The 16712-nt window shown below is 36.5% G+C and overlaps 2 protein-coding genes across 14 annotated transcripts in view; one reads left to right on the top strand and one right to left on the bottom strand.

The window, feature by feature from the left end:
* Window positions 1-16712, bottom strand: part of LOC131038301 (DNA (cytosine-5)-methyltransferase DRM2) — a 149780-nt gene that overhangs the window by 15675 nt on the left and 117393 nt on the right. For 12 of the 13 annotated variants that reach the window (XM_057970647.2, XM_057970654.1, XM_057970655.1 and 9 more), the window contains one exon: window positions 13370-13536. In XM_057970647.2, coding sequence (XP_057826630.1) covers window positions 13370-13536 — 167 coding nt within the window. Of the gene's footprint in view, window positions 1-2593; window positions 2971-13369; window positions 13537-16712 lie in introns of those variants that run through there. The other variant, XM_057970661.2, reaches the window with a different exon arrangement.
* LOC131038303 (uncharacterized) lies at window positions 6622-7800 on the top strand. Its single transcript, XM_057970662.2, has 2 exons — window positions 6622-7202; window positions 7318-7800. Exons 1-2 carry the CDS (start codon window positions 6711-6713, stop codon window positions 7699-7701), a joined length of 876 nt encoding a protein of 291 aa, XP_057826645.1. The 5' UTR covers window positions 6622-6710; the 3' UTR covers window positions 7702-7800.

Genomic DNA, 16712 nt, shown 5'->3' on the forward strand with positions numbered 1-16712 from the left:
CATTATGAGGAATGGAAATGAATGAGACGTTGTAAGCTAGTTCTGTTTGAAAAGTTGTATTCCTAAAATTCTCTGATAATAAATCAAAGACATTGGTTCCTATAAATCATATTGTAAATGATGTTCAATTCTCAATTCAATATGCAAGATATATTCTAGTTATAATTTTCTTGATCTATGTATTGTGTATTTATATGATAAATCTGATTATCTTCTTTTGTATGGCAGGTGAGAGGAGCATTTATTGATTTCTATATCCAATTCTCATATGCCATATGATATATATATATGAGAGGGGAGGATCAAGCAGTGCCTTGACCGGTCATGTCTTATGGACATGACCGATCAAGACACTACTTGATCGCACCCTTTGGTATATAATATCAACCGGTGTTAAACATATTTGTCAGCCCGATATTAATCGGTGATCATATAACATATTTGCCAACCCGATATTAATCGGTGATCACATAACATATGACATATTTTCCAACTCGATATTAATTGGGACTTACGTAACATATTAACATGTTTAACCGATATGCCAATCGGTATTAATGATGGCGTTTGGTATTGCGAAGTAACTGAAGTGAATCGGTGTCTATGTTAACCGACACTGATCACTTAACTAATGGTTATATTCATTAATCATTGATCGGTGTATTACTATGCCACCCGATAGTTATATAATAATCACTTGTTGAGAACAAATCTGATATAGATCGGGATAGATGATTAATTAGATAACTATTGTTGATTATCAATATGCCATCGTTATCGATGAGAAATAATCATCAAATAGAATAGCTTGAAGTTTTTCTTAATGGTTTAATCGATAGGATAAATGATTGAATGAGAGACTTCATTTATCTCTCATTCAATCATTTATCTTACCGAAGCTATCATGCATTAACACATATGCTATGCCATTGTCTGGTTTAATTTCGTGATTGATCTATATATATAATTTTTTGTGATCTATTATTTAAATTTGTACGTTAAAAGGAGAGACCTTGGAAGCCAAAGAAAATCTATTATGAATTGGCCACAGATAATACAATGGTATTAGAGCTTTAGTCCTGCCAGCTTGTGGGGTCATTGATGAGTGAAAGGGAATAGAGGTACTGTTGGTGTGTTTTTATGCATATGCAACTCAAAATAAAATACCAAAAGACATCCTATTCACTCTTGATTAAAAGCCTCTATGTGCTAAACAAATTGACAGTGTGATCACAAAGACGACTCCAAGGTTCCAGATTCATGCGAATAATCTCAGTTGGTTCAAGGTGATATGTTGGTATTTCAAGGGGGACTTACACAATTGTTCAGGAGATCAATCAATCTAAAGATTTTACTAGTTTTTGACTCACCTATTTTTTTTGGGACACTTTTCAATAAATTCTACTTCTACTTGGATTTGCAAAAAAAAAGGCAAGAGATAGGGTTGAGGAAGATAATTCTAACCCTAAACTATTCCTATGAACTTAAGAAACGGAAATTGCAAATGCAGAATTAAAACCAATTCTACCTTCGTCAAATTCAACAACTAAGCAAAAACGGTGCAATCTTCTGCGGAATTTCAAAAGATTTTCATATTGCTTCCATTCACCAACATTTTGAAAAATGAATGAAGTAATAGAAGTTAAATTTCTAAGTATTGGTTCAGACTAACTTTGCATGACAATTGAAAATCATCCAACCGTCAAAAGTATGAACACGCAATTCCACATTGAGCAATTTCTATCAAATCCTTCATTCAAGTTAATAACTTGAAAATAAAATCCTACTCTGATGAGAGTAAAGAAACCATGCTAACTTGCAAAAGTAGATAAGATTCACCAACAATTGAACAATAAATTATATCTTTGCACTTAAGAAGTATCACGACAACAATTTCTCCAAAGTCTCCCATATGAAATAAATGAAATGGGGCGGGGTTTATATAGGCACACTTATTACAAAGCAACAGCCTGGATTGATTTAAGATCAATGGCCAAGATAATTCAAAAAAAAACTAATTAGAGCAAACTATTGTAGTTATCCAGATTGGACCAACAAGAAATGAACAACTAACTAATCCAGCTTTCTTCTAGAAGCGAGTACTATTGGAATAGTTGTCATTGATGTCAAAGGGATTCATTGTTGTATGGAAAGTATTGCCATTGATATTAATTAGATTTCTATCATTAATGTTAAGATTGTCATTAATGTTATTGGTCTACAATTGTTCAGATTAATAGAACACTTGAGAGTATAGTGCATTAAGATTGCATTTGGTTGGAGTTATATGTTATAGCTGGAAGTATATATAAATAGAACTGTAAAGAAACTTGTAGCTAAGCTTGCCAATACATAGGCTTGATGGAGAAAGAGCATTAAGAACAAAAGCAACATTAAGAATAGTAAATGGCTAGTGTGTAATATTCAAAGAGACATTAAGAAGAAATTGAGGAGTGGTTAAGGAGGACAACAATCATACCTGTCTGAGTATTGAGATATGGCCAATGAGCAGATCTAATATGAAATAGAACAGAGAATCCAGAGAACGTTAGAAGTTCAAATACAGAGTTTATTATGCAGAAATCATCTTATAAGAAGGCAATGTTAATTATAACAATAATTAATGTTATTGTAGAAGCAACTAATATTTATATTCAAAGACCTCCAAACAGGATTTTCATTGGATGATTGTGATTCAGTAAGACATCACATCGCTCTTATTAGTGATCTTGATTATGTCAAGAATAGCAACTAGAGAGTATCAAGATAACAGCGATGATCAAACCAAGTGACTTTTATAAAGTAAGACAAAGAATTGGTGAACATTAATATTGATCAGTGATTCAGACAATTCAGCATTGAAGGTTCAATTCATATGAAGGAGAAAGGGGCGATACTCTGGTGCATATGAAGAGTCTAGTGAAGTCGACGTGCCAGGCTACCTTTCACATCATCAAAGACATCTTTTGACTGAAGAATACAATCAGACAGCACATATTTGTTAAACACTAATTTAGAGCGACTTCATTAAGGGATACGAATTATATATTACATGTGAACAGATGTTAAAAAAGACTGGTTCTAAATGATATCGCTGAACATATGTTAAAGGCAAAAACCCGATGGGTGTCTAAATGATGCGACTTCATGAAAGAAAGAAATATAGCAATCAGCGACTTGCAGAGAATGAGCAGCGAGAGCATCATACAAAGATGCGATGTGTTCCAAAGTCAATTACATTGAAGAGATATTGAATGCAGCGCTAATTATTACATTGACAAAGATAGTGATCAACATTAATCAGCAAAAATAAGAGGCAATAATTAAGATGATTAAAGACAGTTGAGAAGACAGCAATAAAGGAATTCATCATTATCAGTTTATCTACTGTGATTAGAAGGAATTATATAAAGGTGACTACAGACAGCCCGATGGCAAACTTTATAATGTTTATGAGTGTGAAAATGTTAATACGTCTCTTCATTCCAATTATGTTCCTATCCACATAGATGGCGATGACTCTAATATTGTTGCCACGGATTCTATAAAGAATACAGTCTATGCACGGATGATGAAGTTTGAGTTTGGAACAATGATTATAAAAGAAAAAGCACCGATGATAATAAATCGGAAATCACAATTTTGTTAAGAAGAGATTCTCCTTGAAAGACAAGCGAATGAATTAGTCAAATCATTATGGTTGACTCATTGCAAGAGAAGTGAAAGTTATAAGGCAAAGGTGGCGATTAGTTAGTCTACCAAAATCATGATATATAATGGCAGCAATTCATCCAAGTAAAGTATCAATCAAACATAAACAATATGAAGAGATTATGAAATACAGTAGTTAAAAAAGCACGATCTTACTCAGGTTGTAAGGAATTTCATGTTAAGGCAAACAGATAATATTGTGAAGTGCCATTATGATTATGAAGTGTTACTACGAACAGGTCGTCAGCTATTTTTTTCTAAACAGCGATTAAGTGATTCAAAAAGAATGCTTTAATTATATATGAGAGCACTTAAATAGCGGCGAGTTATTAAGACTTCATTCAATAAACAAAAGCAATGTTAAAAAATACAATTAATATAAACAACAGTTATAATGGAGAGGCGTGATTTATGAAATGAAACAACTTGAAGAAATGTGACTGGTTTGTTTGAGAGGCATGACTTTTTGAAGAAGCAAGTCTTAAGAAGATATATAAATAAGCGATTGAAAATGCAAGAAAGTTATTGGAAGTATGATGTGTGTGAAGACAATCACTTGTGTAGTATGGAGTAAATGATAAATATTACGATAATAGATAGTTTTTATTTATTGTTAATGGTTATCTACTGTAATATTCTGTAAATACTTAGTTAACTGTTAGCTAGAATAGAATGTTTCTATTCTTCACAATCTTTTCCTAAGGAAACATCGTCTTTCTTCTTGTATATAAAGATCTATTGATCTCTGTCTATGATACCGGTTCTCCCCTTTTTTGCCTGGGTCCTGGTCCTGGTCCGTGCCCGGTCCTGGTCCGTGCCCGGTCCTGGTCCGTGCCCGGTCCTGGTCCTGGTCCGGTTCGCCCTGGGTCCCCCCCGGGTCCTGCCCAGCCGCCTGGGCAGGACCCGGGGGGGACCCAGGGCGAACCCAGGAGGACCCGGGTGAACCCAGGAGGACCCGGGTGAACCCAAGCCCGTGGGTTCCCAAAAACGGGGCCCACGGGTTAGAAAGCATTTAAAAACAATAAAAAAACAATATTTTTAATCTTCTAAATACATCTAAACCCTAATCCGCCCCTCTATAATGCATTTCATGCATCAAAACATGCATTCAACCTATTCTACTTGCATTTTTGAAGATTTTTTCTCTACAATCAGGGTTCTTAATTTTTGTATTTTTCTTCGAAGGTGACGACTACAAAAGTGTGAGACACGCATCAAAGGCATAGGAATCACTGGAGAAGAAAGATTTAGCCATTAAAGGTAAGTGAATCTGAATTTTTTTCAAGTTTTCAAGAATTTTTCCAAGTTTTTTTCAAATTTTTAAATTTTTTTTTAAAGTTTTTTAAAGTTTTTTTAATTTTTTTTAAAGAAGTCTTGTATATTTTTTTACACTTTGTATGCATAGTATGGGGTTATAATACCAAAATTTTAATAATTTTTTTCAATAATGTTGTGCATTCTCTTTTCATTTTAGGTGCACTATTCATATAATCATACATAATGGCTGGAACTGGAAGTGCAAGTGCAAGCTCTAGTTCAGTTGCAAATGTCCGAAATGAAAATACCCCCTTTAAAATTGATCAAGATTCACCACTTTGGCATTATACAACAATGATCAAGCCAGTGTCTGGTGGTGGGGGTTTTGTTTGGCAATGCAACCATTGTGGCACTGAGTATACCAGCTCATACTATCGAGTGAAAGGCCACCTTTGTTTCATCCCTGGGCGTGGAATAAAATTTTGTAAGGGATCAGATGGCAAGGGGCTGCCAAAAGCTCTAGTTTTGGGATATATTAGAGAACAAGAGGAAGCTGATAGGAGAAGTGGCAAAGCAAACACTGATCATCCTCTTGTCCATCAAAGCTCAATGTCTAAGAGGCCTTCTAGTAGCATGCGCTCCACAAGACCAGCTAGTTCACATCCTTTCATGCAAAACCCACCAGTTGATGCAGTAGAGAATCAGAATGTTGTGGCTTCACGGAAAAGAGGCCCATTGGATTTTGCCTTCAAAAATGAACTGAGAGAGATTGCAGATTCCAAAATTGCACGTTGCCTTTATGGCAATGGGCTTCCTTTCAACCTTGTTAGATCACCTTACTTTCGGGACATGGTGCATACTCTTTGCAATACACCTTCTGATTATGTTTGTCCAGGGTATGAAAAGGTGAGAACCACCTTATTGGCAAAGGAGAAAGCATCCATAGAGTTACAGTTGAAGGTCATCAAAGATACATGGCAGGAAACAGGTGTGACCATTGTTTCTGATGGATGGAAAGATTGTAAAAATAGGCCATTGATCAATGTTATAGCAGTGTGTCCTAAAGGGGCAATGTTTTTGAAAGCAGTGGATTGTGAGGGGCAAGTGAAAGATGCAAGTTTCATTGCCAATATCTTGATAGAATGCATTGACATGGTGGGGCCTCAAAATGTTGTCCAAGTTGTAACTGACAATGCTAAAAATTGTAGGGCAGCAGGGACTATAGTGGAGGCTACATATGGTCACATCTTTTGGACACCATGCGCAATACACTCACTCAATTTAATCATGCAAAAGCTTGGCACACAAATTGATTGGGTGAAAAAACTATATGCGGAGGGCGAGGAGATTCAAATGTTTGTGACTAATCATCATATGTCACAAGCCATTTTCAGGACCTTCTCCAAGTTGGAGTTGTTGAAGGTAATTTATAATTACTAATTTTAAATTTTATTTTTTAATTTTTTAGTTTTAAATTTGTATTTTTTATAGACTTGCATTTGATATATGTTGTGTATTTTGTTATGTCATGTTAGGTTGCTGAAACACGATTTGCATCTCACACGCTCGTCTTAAGACGACTTCTGAAGGTGCGAGACGCCTTGAGTTCTATGGTCATCAACAGCTTGTGGAGTGTATGGAAGCAATCCCACACAGAAAGAGCTCTAAAAGTAAGAGCATTGATCCTTAGTGAGAAATGGTGGGATGATGTGGAATATGTTTTGAATTTCACTGAGCCCATCATGAGCATGATCAGGTATGCTGATACTGATCGCCCATGTTTGGGCGAGATTTATGATGGCATGGATTGCATGGTGGAAAAAATAAAAGAAGTAATAAATAGAAAAGAAAATGACCCAACGGAAACATTTTTCAAAGTTGTGCAGAAAATTGTTGTTGACCGTTGGAACAAGATGACCACCCCCTTACATCTCTTAGCATTTGCTTTGACGCCAAAATTTTATAGTGCAGAGATGCTTGCAACACCAAGGAGGGTGCCACCATATAGAGATGCAGAGGTTGCTTCTGGCTATAGGGCTGCCTTTAAAAAGATATATCAAGATGAGGAGACAAGAAATATTGTCATGAGGGAGTTTGGCCAATTTGTATCTGCAAAAAATCATGATGTTGTAGCTCTTAATGCTAGATATGGGATGGATGCTGATGAGTGGTGGTATGTACATGGTCAAGGCTCCATTTACTTGCAGCCTCTTGCAATTAAACTTAACTCCCAAGTATGTATCTTTTTATTTTTTATTTTTATAGTTTTCCAATTCCATTTGATGCTATCATTTTTTTATTTTATAATTTTAATTTGTAAATTTCTAATTATGTTTTAACTTTTAACAGGTTGCAAGTTCTTCTTCAGCTGAGCGGAATTGGAGTACATACTCCTTCATCCACTCAGTCAAACGTAATCGTTTGGGTGCAAAGAAAGTTGAGGATTTGGTCTACATACACTCCAACCTTCGTTTGTTGTCACATAAGGACCCTGAATATAGTGAGGGTGTAACAAGGAATTGGGATCTAGCCCCTGAGTGTGCTGATTTAGATGCTACAGTTGCACAACTTTGCCAAGTCTCTATAGACGAGGCGGTTATGGAATTTGAGAGAGACATAGCTAGTGGGAGTGGCATTCCATTTGATATTGGTTCAATTGATGCTGAATTTGAACCACTTGATGACCGTGAGCTTGGGTTGGATGCTTCAGATGAAGATGAATATGGAATTTAAATCCCATAGATGGCTTGTAATTTGAATGTTTAACTTTATACTTTATTGTGTCATGACATTTTCACATTTTGAAACTTGAAACTTGAATATTATCTTTTTTGCAAATTATGAATATGATATTACATTTATGATTTATGATATATCAATATCAGAATATTTATTGGCATTGGCAATTATGGATTTATGATTTATTGATTTATGATTTATCTGTTATCATCTATGTATCATTGTATGGGAAAGTTACATTGTATGTTTGATGTTTCATATTTGTATGTTTGAACTGTGAACATATATAATTTTGATGTTTGAAGTTTGAACATATATATATATATATATATATATATATATATATATATATATATATATATATATATATATATATATATATATTAAAAAAAATTAAAATATATATATATATGTACGGACGAACCCGTACCCGTACCCAAAAAAAAAAATTTTTTGCCGAATCCGCGAACCCGTACCCGAATCCGAACCCAAATCCGAACCGGAACCAGTAACTTAGATCTCTGTTGATATTAAGCAAATATTTTACCAATTACTTCGTAATATGGTATCAAAACCTGAATAAAGAATTTGTGAATTCTTTTCTGAGATTTTTTGGGCCTCTTGGTTTTGCTGCAGATTTTTAGAAATTTTTTGTTTTCAAAAGATTTTCAAACAAAAATTCGTGAAGAATTTTTTCCATTTTTTTTTTAAATCTTCTATTTTCGAAATTTGTTCTTGGCGAGGTTGTTAAGGACCGTGTCTTCTGCCTGCCACGGCGACCCCGCGCATTTGTCTCGCAAGGGTTTTCGGCATTTTTCGGCGCAGTACAAACCCGCCATTTTTTCTGCAACCTGCAACTTGGTCAAACTTGCGTTTTCTAACTTTCGGCTAGGGTTTTGACCCTCCAGATTCAGTCGAAAAAAAAATTCTGAGCACAAATTCGTGGTGGATTTTTCGAGAGCTCAACTAGGCTATCGTCCATTTTTTCTGGGTACCTCGATTTTCGAGTCAACGGATCCAGATTCTGATAGCATATTCTTTCTGGGTTTTTCAAGCTCTCTTCTGGATGCCTCTTCATTTTTTCTGGGTCCTCCGACATTTTGCCTCGAAGTACGTGCCTTCTCGGTTTTTCAATGGTCGGAACTATAGCACGTGGAAGCGGCGGATGCTAACCATCTTCGAATATCGCGGCAGCGATTCGGTGGTTTTGGGTACTACTTAGCGTCCAACTACAGCTGGTCCTGATCAGGTTGCATATGACCAACATAATCGGGAGGTAGTGATGCTTCTCAAATTATTTGTAGCTGATGATCAGCTCCCTCAGATTCCATCCAGCAAAACAGCTGCCAAGATATGGGCACATCTCAAAACCCTACATGAGACTTCTGATAAAAGCAGGACCTTCTTTCTCAAGAACACTTTGTTTTCTTTTGTCATGGATGAGCGGAAATCGCTCCAGGATCACCTGAATAGAATTCAGGAAATCCGTGATCAGTTGCTTGCCATTGGATGCAAGATGGAGGAAGAGGACATTGTGGTAATCACCCTCAAAAGTTTACCCAAGTCTTACGCACATTTTATCGAAACTCTCAACATCATGTCTACTGGTGTTGATCTGAAGTTCACAGATATCTGCACACTTCTACTTCAGCAAGATTGGTGGACACAGCAGTTCGGTAGCAGTTCCAGCTCCAACTCCACCGAACAAGCCTTTGCTGCTAAATCTTTCACAGGGATCAGGGCAAGTCTCATTCTCAGCAGTCTTCTCAGCAGAAACCCTCTGCTCCTGTCTCAGAAGGCTCCAAGAAAAACAACATTCAATGCAACTACTGCCACAAGTATGGTCACATGAAGGTTGAATGTCAGAAGTGCTTAGCTGCCCAAGCTAAGCAATCTAGTTCGCAGCCCAAAGCGAACAATGCAGAGCACACTGAGCAAACAGAATCTGCCTTTTATGCCTTCATGGCTAAAAGACCCGCAAATCATGTCAAATCGTTTGCCTGGTATATTGATTCAGGTGCCTCTCGACATTTCACCCACCGTCGAGACTCGTTCACTAACTACCAGCCTTGTTCAGATTCTGTTATTTTTGGTGGCGGGGAAGAATACACGGTTTTTGGCAAAGGCAACATTCAGATTCAGTCTGCTGGGAGGAATCTCATTTTCCTCGATGTCTTCCACGTTCCAGGGATGGAACTAAATCTACTCTCCGTCAGTCAGATGCTGCGACACTCTCCACGGTTGGATGTCACCTTCAGTTCACATCAGTGCACCATCACTGATAGGGAGACTCAATCAGTTGTTGCAGTTGGTCTTGAGGATCATGGTTTTTTCAGACTTGCAGATTCTAGTGTTTCTCAGGACCTAGCTATGGCTGCTTGGCAGTCTTCTGTCAGTATTCTTTGGCATCAACGATATGGGTACTTAAATGTGCATTATCTCTCTAAGCTTGCTCGGGAAGAGCTTGTCCTCAGATTGCCAGAGATTCAGACTCAGCAACTTGGAGTTTGTGATGCATGCCAGGCTGGGAAGCAACATCGTGCACCCTTCAAAAGTGGCGATTCATGGCGGGCTTCTCAAGTACTTCAGCTTGTTCATGTTGATATCTACGGCCCTATGGCTAATTCTGTTCTTGGGTCCAGGTATTTTCTGTTGTTTGTTGATGATTTTAGTAGAAAAATGTGGGTCTATTTTCTTGCAAAGAAATCAGAAGCGTTTACTGTATTTCAGAAGTTTAAACCTCTAGTTGAAAAATAGTCTGGGAAATCTATTCTTGCTCTTAGATCAGATAATGGGAGGGAATTTTGTTCTAATGAATTCTCTAGCTTCTGTGATATTCATGGCATCAAGCGCCAGTTAACCACACCCCACACACCACAACAGAACAGTGTAGTTGAACGTCAGAAAAGAACAATCACTGAGATGGCTAGATCCATGCTCGACCACAGACATGTTCTGAAACAGTTTTGGGCAGAAGCAGTTAACACTGCAGTCTACCTTTTGAACCGGTCACCCACTGTGGCGGTCAAAGGCAAGACTCCAGAAGAGTCTACTTTTGGTCGTTAACATTCTGCAAATCCTGGGAGGGTCTCCGTGACAGCAAAGTGTTCTTTGCATTTGTAATCAAAAGTAAAACACCTACAAGGACTTCTATAGGGTATTGAGTAGGATGACCATTAGGGAGGGAATAAAAATAATATTATATTTATTCTATAATGGTCATCTTTGTCTGTCATCTTAGTTGTCTTTTTTAGTTTGTTTAGTGTAACTGCTGCTTCTTTTATTAGAAGGCGTAGTAGCTTTTTAAGCGTGATTAGCTTTTTAGCTTCAGTTTGAAGCTTCAGTTAAACGGTTTGTTCTTTCTAGAACACCTTCACGTAAACCTCTATATATATTTTGTATATTCATGAATAAAATGTTTCAATTATCCCAGCAATTATTTTTTTCACATTTGAGCCAAATTTGTAAAGTTTCCACTGGAGACAAATTTGAAGTAATAAGGGGTTTGCAGATATTGAGGCTCAATATTATTATAGATTACTTTCACATCATTAGTCTCTAAGATTGTGAGTTGGTTACTTGCCTGCACAATTGAATTACAAATTCAATATTGGACGGCCACTTCATTGAGTATTGGTTTAGGCCATCTCCCATTTATAACAAAGAAGGTGAGGTATTTTGAGCAGAGCAGTGCACAAGGTGCCTGAGCGCAAAAGGGTCAAGTTGTCAATACATAGGACGGCATGCATATTGCTAACGCTCCCAAATTCACCATTGGTTCCTCCTAAGTTTTGCAACCACAATTTCCAACGATAATACAAGGTGTTTACAAATAGAATTTGATATGGACTTTTCACTATGTGATTGGTAACCTTCCCTAAGGCAAGTCGTGTCGGTCCTTCCTCTGCAACAGTCGGTTCAAACACCAAGCACGAGATTATCTTTGAGCTTGCAGGTTAGACAGCATATCTTTCAGTTTGCAGGGGGCAGATGATCACCTAGAGTGTGTAGTTTATTCTGACATCGGTGGCTGGGACCAGGTCCTTGTTACCGGCTCAAGCATCCAATCATTAAAAACACATCATCTTTGGCTCCACTTCCTCTGCCACAGGTTAGTGAGGTTCCATACATTTCTGGAGCTTATTAACCTACCGGGAGCAGCTTAAGGCAGAGATATTTGCATATCGGGCAACAGCTCAAGATTGTGAGAGGATAAGTTGGCAACTCCCAACGCCAAATATCATTCTATATCTATTCAGCCATTGCCAATAGAAGCATTATGAGGAATGGAAATTGATGAGACATTGTAAATCAGTTCTGTATCTGAAAAGTTGTATTCCTGAAATCCTCTGATAATAAATCAAAGAGATAGGTTCCTGTGAATCATACGCTATGTCATCGTTTGGTTTAAATCCGTGATTGATCTATATAAATATAATTTTTTTGTGATCTATTATTTAAATCTGAGTGTATGTTAGAAGTAGTGACCTTGGAAACAAAAGAAAATCTGTTACAATTGGCCACGGATAATAGACTTGCTATGGTGCCAAAACTGCAAGAGCTGTACAACAACAATAAAAGAGGCCACACCTCTGCAAACAACAACGGCGAATTATTTTGATTGCAACAGTAAAGAACCTCCATATATAAGAAATTTTTTTGAGACCTTGCATGCTTTAAAACTGTTTTTATGACTGACTTATTTTAGGTGCCACTTTTTCTTGAGTAAATCTGGCCAACTTATCATGATGGCATGCCTCTAAAAAGAAATCGTTGGGTGACTAAATATAGGCACAACTCTTAGTTGTTTTAGCCCACCATTACACACTGTGCAGAGGTTTTAGAAAGTACCATGTTAAAAAAGCACAGGCAGAGAGTTTAAATGGCTTAACCGCATGACACAAGTAGGACAACAAATTCAGCAATCTGTTTAAAACATTGGCATAAATATTATGTCATGCTGCCGTAGGCAGAGTTTCGCATCACTTGAACCAAGTAAGAAAAATTAAATAGCTCTTTGAGCTTGATGCACCTTCTATCATTTCATTGTTGATGAATCAAGCTCTTGAGCATGATGGACGTTCTATAATGGAATATATTATTAGCAATCTTTTAAAAATAAAATTCAGCATAAGTCTTGCTCAGAAAGGCAAATGAGAAAACAAGGAGTTTACAAGCTATGAGACAAAATTCAGCACTAAATCCCAATAGATATGGTATATTTCTACAAGCAAATGTTTTATTAACATTTTTCAGAAATCATATACAATCAAGAGCAAATCAATCATTTCTCATGGGCAAATGCTTTACTGGATGATAATGCCTCTCTCAGTTTGATCAAGAACAAAATCATTTCGTTGTTGATGAGTCAAGCTCATTTGAGTATAATAATAAGGCACCATGTATCTTGATATACCCCATTCAAAGTAATAAAAAATGATAAGGTCTTTACATTTCTACCTTCTAATATTCTTATGTCAGCAGATTTGATTTTATGTATCTATCTGTGTGTGGATGCAAGTGTGTATATGGAAAGAGGGGGAAGTGCTGAGTAAAAGTATTAATGTTCATATCAGAACAGAATCTATAAGAAATCCAAAGCACAACAAATAATTATATTGGCAAAGGTACATTCAACAAAGAGAGACAGAGAGAGACAAACCTTCTTCTTGAGAGTAAGGCTATTATATGGATCTCCCATCTCTCCATCGCTTGTAGCCTCACTATGTAGGCTATTATATGGATCTCCCATATCTCCATAGCTTGTAGCCTCACTATGTCTAACAGCATCAATCGAATCAATCAAGATATCAATTGGAATATCTACACCTACAAGCTCAACCACAAAACAATCACCTCATGATGAAGATCTTGCACAAAATAAGAGAATTAATGTTTTACATGTAAAAAAAATAATTCATTGAGGACTATTAACCACATAATATTAATTAAATGAATTTGAAAGAAAAATTAAAATAAGCATGTGAAAGATTCATTTCTTTTATCTATTCTTCAAGTTTGAGCTCTAATCACCTAGTTAAACTATATAACCAAAAGGTGTAATCATTTATTTCATTTTATCACAATCTCCAATTCAATGATCTTGTTTTCTTTTTTATAACAAATGCTTCTATAAAATGTTTGTATAACAAAAGAAAGTGAAGCCATTGATGGTCGATACAATCCCCACAAACCGTAGAATAATAACAAAAGTAGAGCCCTTACAACAAAATCATTAACAATACTCAAAGTCTGTAATGTCCCTTCTCACAAGCTAAGTTTATAAAGACAAGTTATATCAATTATTTAATATTATTAATTTATATGAAAATTATTAAAGTAATATTTAATAATTAACTAATGTGACTTGGAACAAATTAATTAAAGTCACATACTATAACCGTGCAAAACTGAATTATTATTATACTAATGGTTCCGGGACTCGTGTAGAATATGCCATCAATAATTTTACTCTGTAATGTTTTGAGAGTTTTCTCAAGTTTTATTCTACAATAGAAGGGAAAGTATATCTATGGATTTCATCACTGGTCTACCTAAGGTACAAGGTAGAGATTGCATCTTTGTGGTAGTTGATCAGTAAACCAATTTTGCTAATTTCTTTGCTATTTCATCGCAGTACAAGGCACCACAGTTTGCAAATTTATTTTTCAGGGAGGTGTTTAGGCTCCATGGATTGACAAAGAATAGAGGCAGCAACAAGGATAGCAGGTCTCTTAGTGCATTCTGGCAAGAGTTATTCAAATTACCTGGTAAAGAGTCAATCCATAGCACTAGTTATCACCCTCAGATAAATGGTCATACAGAGATTGTGAATAAATAGTTTGAGGTGTTTGTGTAACCATGTTGTAGGGGAACCAAAGGCTTGAATTAGGTGGCTACATATAGGAGAGCATTGTTATAACACCACATATCACATGTCAATAGGAATGACTACTTTCAAAGATTTGTATGGCTATATTTCCTTCATTTTTGGATTTTCTTTTGGTGACAACAAGGCTCCCAAAGCCAAGGATTAAATTCAGGAGAGTCGGGACATCCTCAAGTCTCTTAAGAATAATTTACATAATGCTCAAAACCAGCAAAAGGTTTATACAAATAGGCACAGGGTTAACCATAACTTTGAGGTTAGAGACTTGGTCTTCTTGCGATTGCAACCATACACGCAATCTTCACTAAAGAAAAGTGGTGCAAAAAATTTGAAACCCCAATTCTATGGCCCTTACAAGATAGTCAAGAGAGTGGGGGAAGTGGCTTATGAGCTCAGGCTGCTAGAGAATAGCAAGATCCACAATGTGTTTCATCTATTGTGCCTCAAGAAGGCACTAGAGTAGTAGATTACTACTTTAGCACAAATACCACCATTGGATGAGGAAGGCAAATCGATTTTGGTACTTGATGGGATTTTGATGACAGACAAAGGAAGTTGAGAAGCAAACAATTAAGTAGTATCTTATAAGATGGAGAGACTTGCCCATGGAGGATGCCACTTGCAAAGGAGAGCAGATTTTACAGCATCCTAATTTGTAACTACTTGATGGCAAGCAATTTCGGGAAGGGAGGACTGTAATGTCCCCTTCCACATAGTCGTTCCAAATGGACTTATTAGCCTATTTAATTCTTATAGGCTATAGTCAAGAAAAGGGGAAATAATTAATCTAATAAAGTACATAAAGTGACTTCAACAATTATTTAAGTGAATTCTTAATAAAGCCACTTTATTATTTCCCTAAGCTTAAGTTTAAATTAAAAAGAGAGGAAAACCTAAAAAAGTGTCTAGAAGCTTCTCCAGTGGTTATAAAAGAGCAGTTTGGACCTCATTTCAGATATGCTTGGCTATTTTCTCATATTGATTGGAGAGCTTCTTGGAGATTGCAACCAGTTGTGACCTTTTCACACATCACCCCATTGCAAACAAGGATTCCCTCTTTCCTGCTTTCGCATCTTGTTAATTTAGGGTTTTGGCAGCATAGTTGGCAATTTTGAGTTCCAGTGCTCGAGTCTCGAAATTTTGATCATGCCTAATTGTCATTTAGGGTTTTGAAGTTATAGGATCAAGTGCGTAAATGTTAGATATTAGATGATCCTAAATTTTGTCTAAGTGTAGACTTTTTGAGCGTATTCGTGTTTTTGAATGACTTCGACGGTGATATTTTAGTGCCCAAGTGTTTTAAAGTCTTGTAGGGGTTATTTTCTCACTCCTAGGAGGTTAATTTTGTTACATTTGCACTTTATCCTGATAGGTTTCCTTTTGTTTCACTCAACTTTTGGTAAATTTGCCTAAGTCCTGATGCATTTTATTGAAAATTTTAAGTGTCCAAATGATTTTGAGTGGTTAAATTGTTAAATTCCTAATGAAAATCTATGTTCTAAGGGTCAAAATGTCAAAATTCCTGATGGGAGGTGCTTTTCGCCCCACATTTCCGATGACCCATGGTTTTCCCCCACTCAAAATCTTGATGGGAGAAGAATTTCCAATGGATTTCCGATGGACCTCTTTTTTCACCAATTCAGATTCCTGATGCAAGGCGATTTTCCACCAGGAAGGCAAATTTTGACTAAGTGGTTGGAAATCCTCCTGATGAGCTACGTTTTTCCACTGGGGGTGCGAATGACTTCAATGCGGACAAAATTCATGTTCCTGATGCTGATCGATTTTCTACCAAGGCCAGTAATGATCGAATTTTAAGGATTTTAATGCGGATGACCATTCCTAATGTGGGGCGAATTTCCCCAAGTGACTGTTTTGATGAAATTTGATCTGGATAGTTATCCAGATAGGGGTCGATTTTCCCCAAAGGTGATTTTTTGAGCTCATTGACGAAATTAAGTTGGAATTTTCATTCCAGATGGATAGCGATTTTCCCTTGGAAACTTTTTTGTGCGAGCTTGATGAAATTTTTATTGGCATTTTTATCCCAATATGGGGCGATTTTCCCCCAGAATGCAATTTAAATAAGTTTTTTATTGGGATTTTTATCCCAATA

This window comes from Cryptomeria japonica, chromosome 6 (assembly GCF_030272615.1).
Source record: "Cryptomeria japonica chromosome 6, Sugi_1.0, whole genome shotgun sequence".
Taxonomy (NCBI): Eukaryota; Viridiplantae; Streptophyta; class Pinopsida; order Cupressales; family Cupressaceae; genus Cryptomeria; species Cryptomeria japonica.

What these genes read in the sequence shown, in the direction of transcription:
- LOC131038303 (XM_057970662.2), top strand. Translation starts at nt 6,711, where the DNA reads ATGAGCATGATCAGGTATGCTGATACTGATCGCCCATGTTTGGGCGAG. An exon ending in CAATTAAACTTAACTCCCAA is followed by an intron (nt 7,203 to 7,317) that starts GTATGTATCTTT and finishes AACTTTTAACAG; the next exon opens with GTTGCAAGTTCTTCTTCAGC.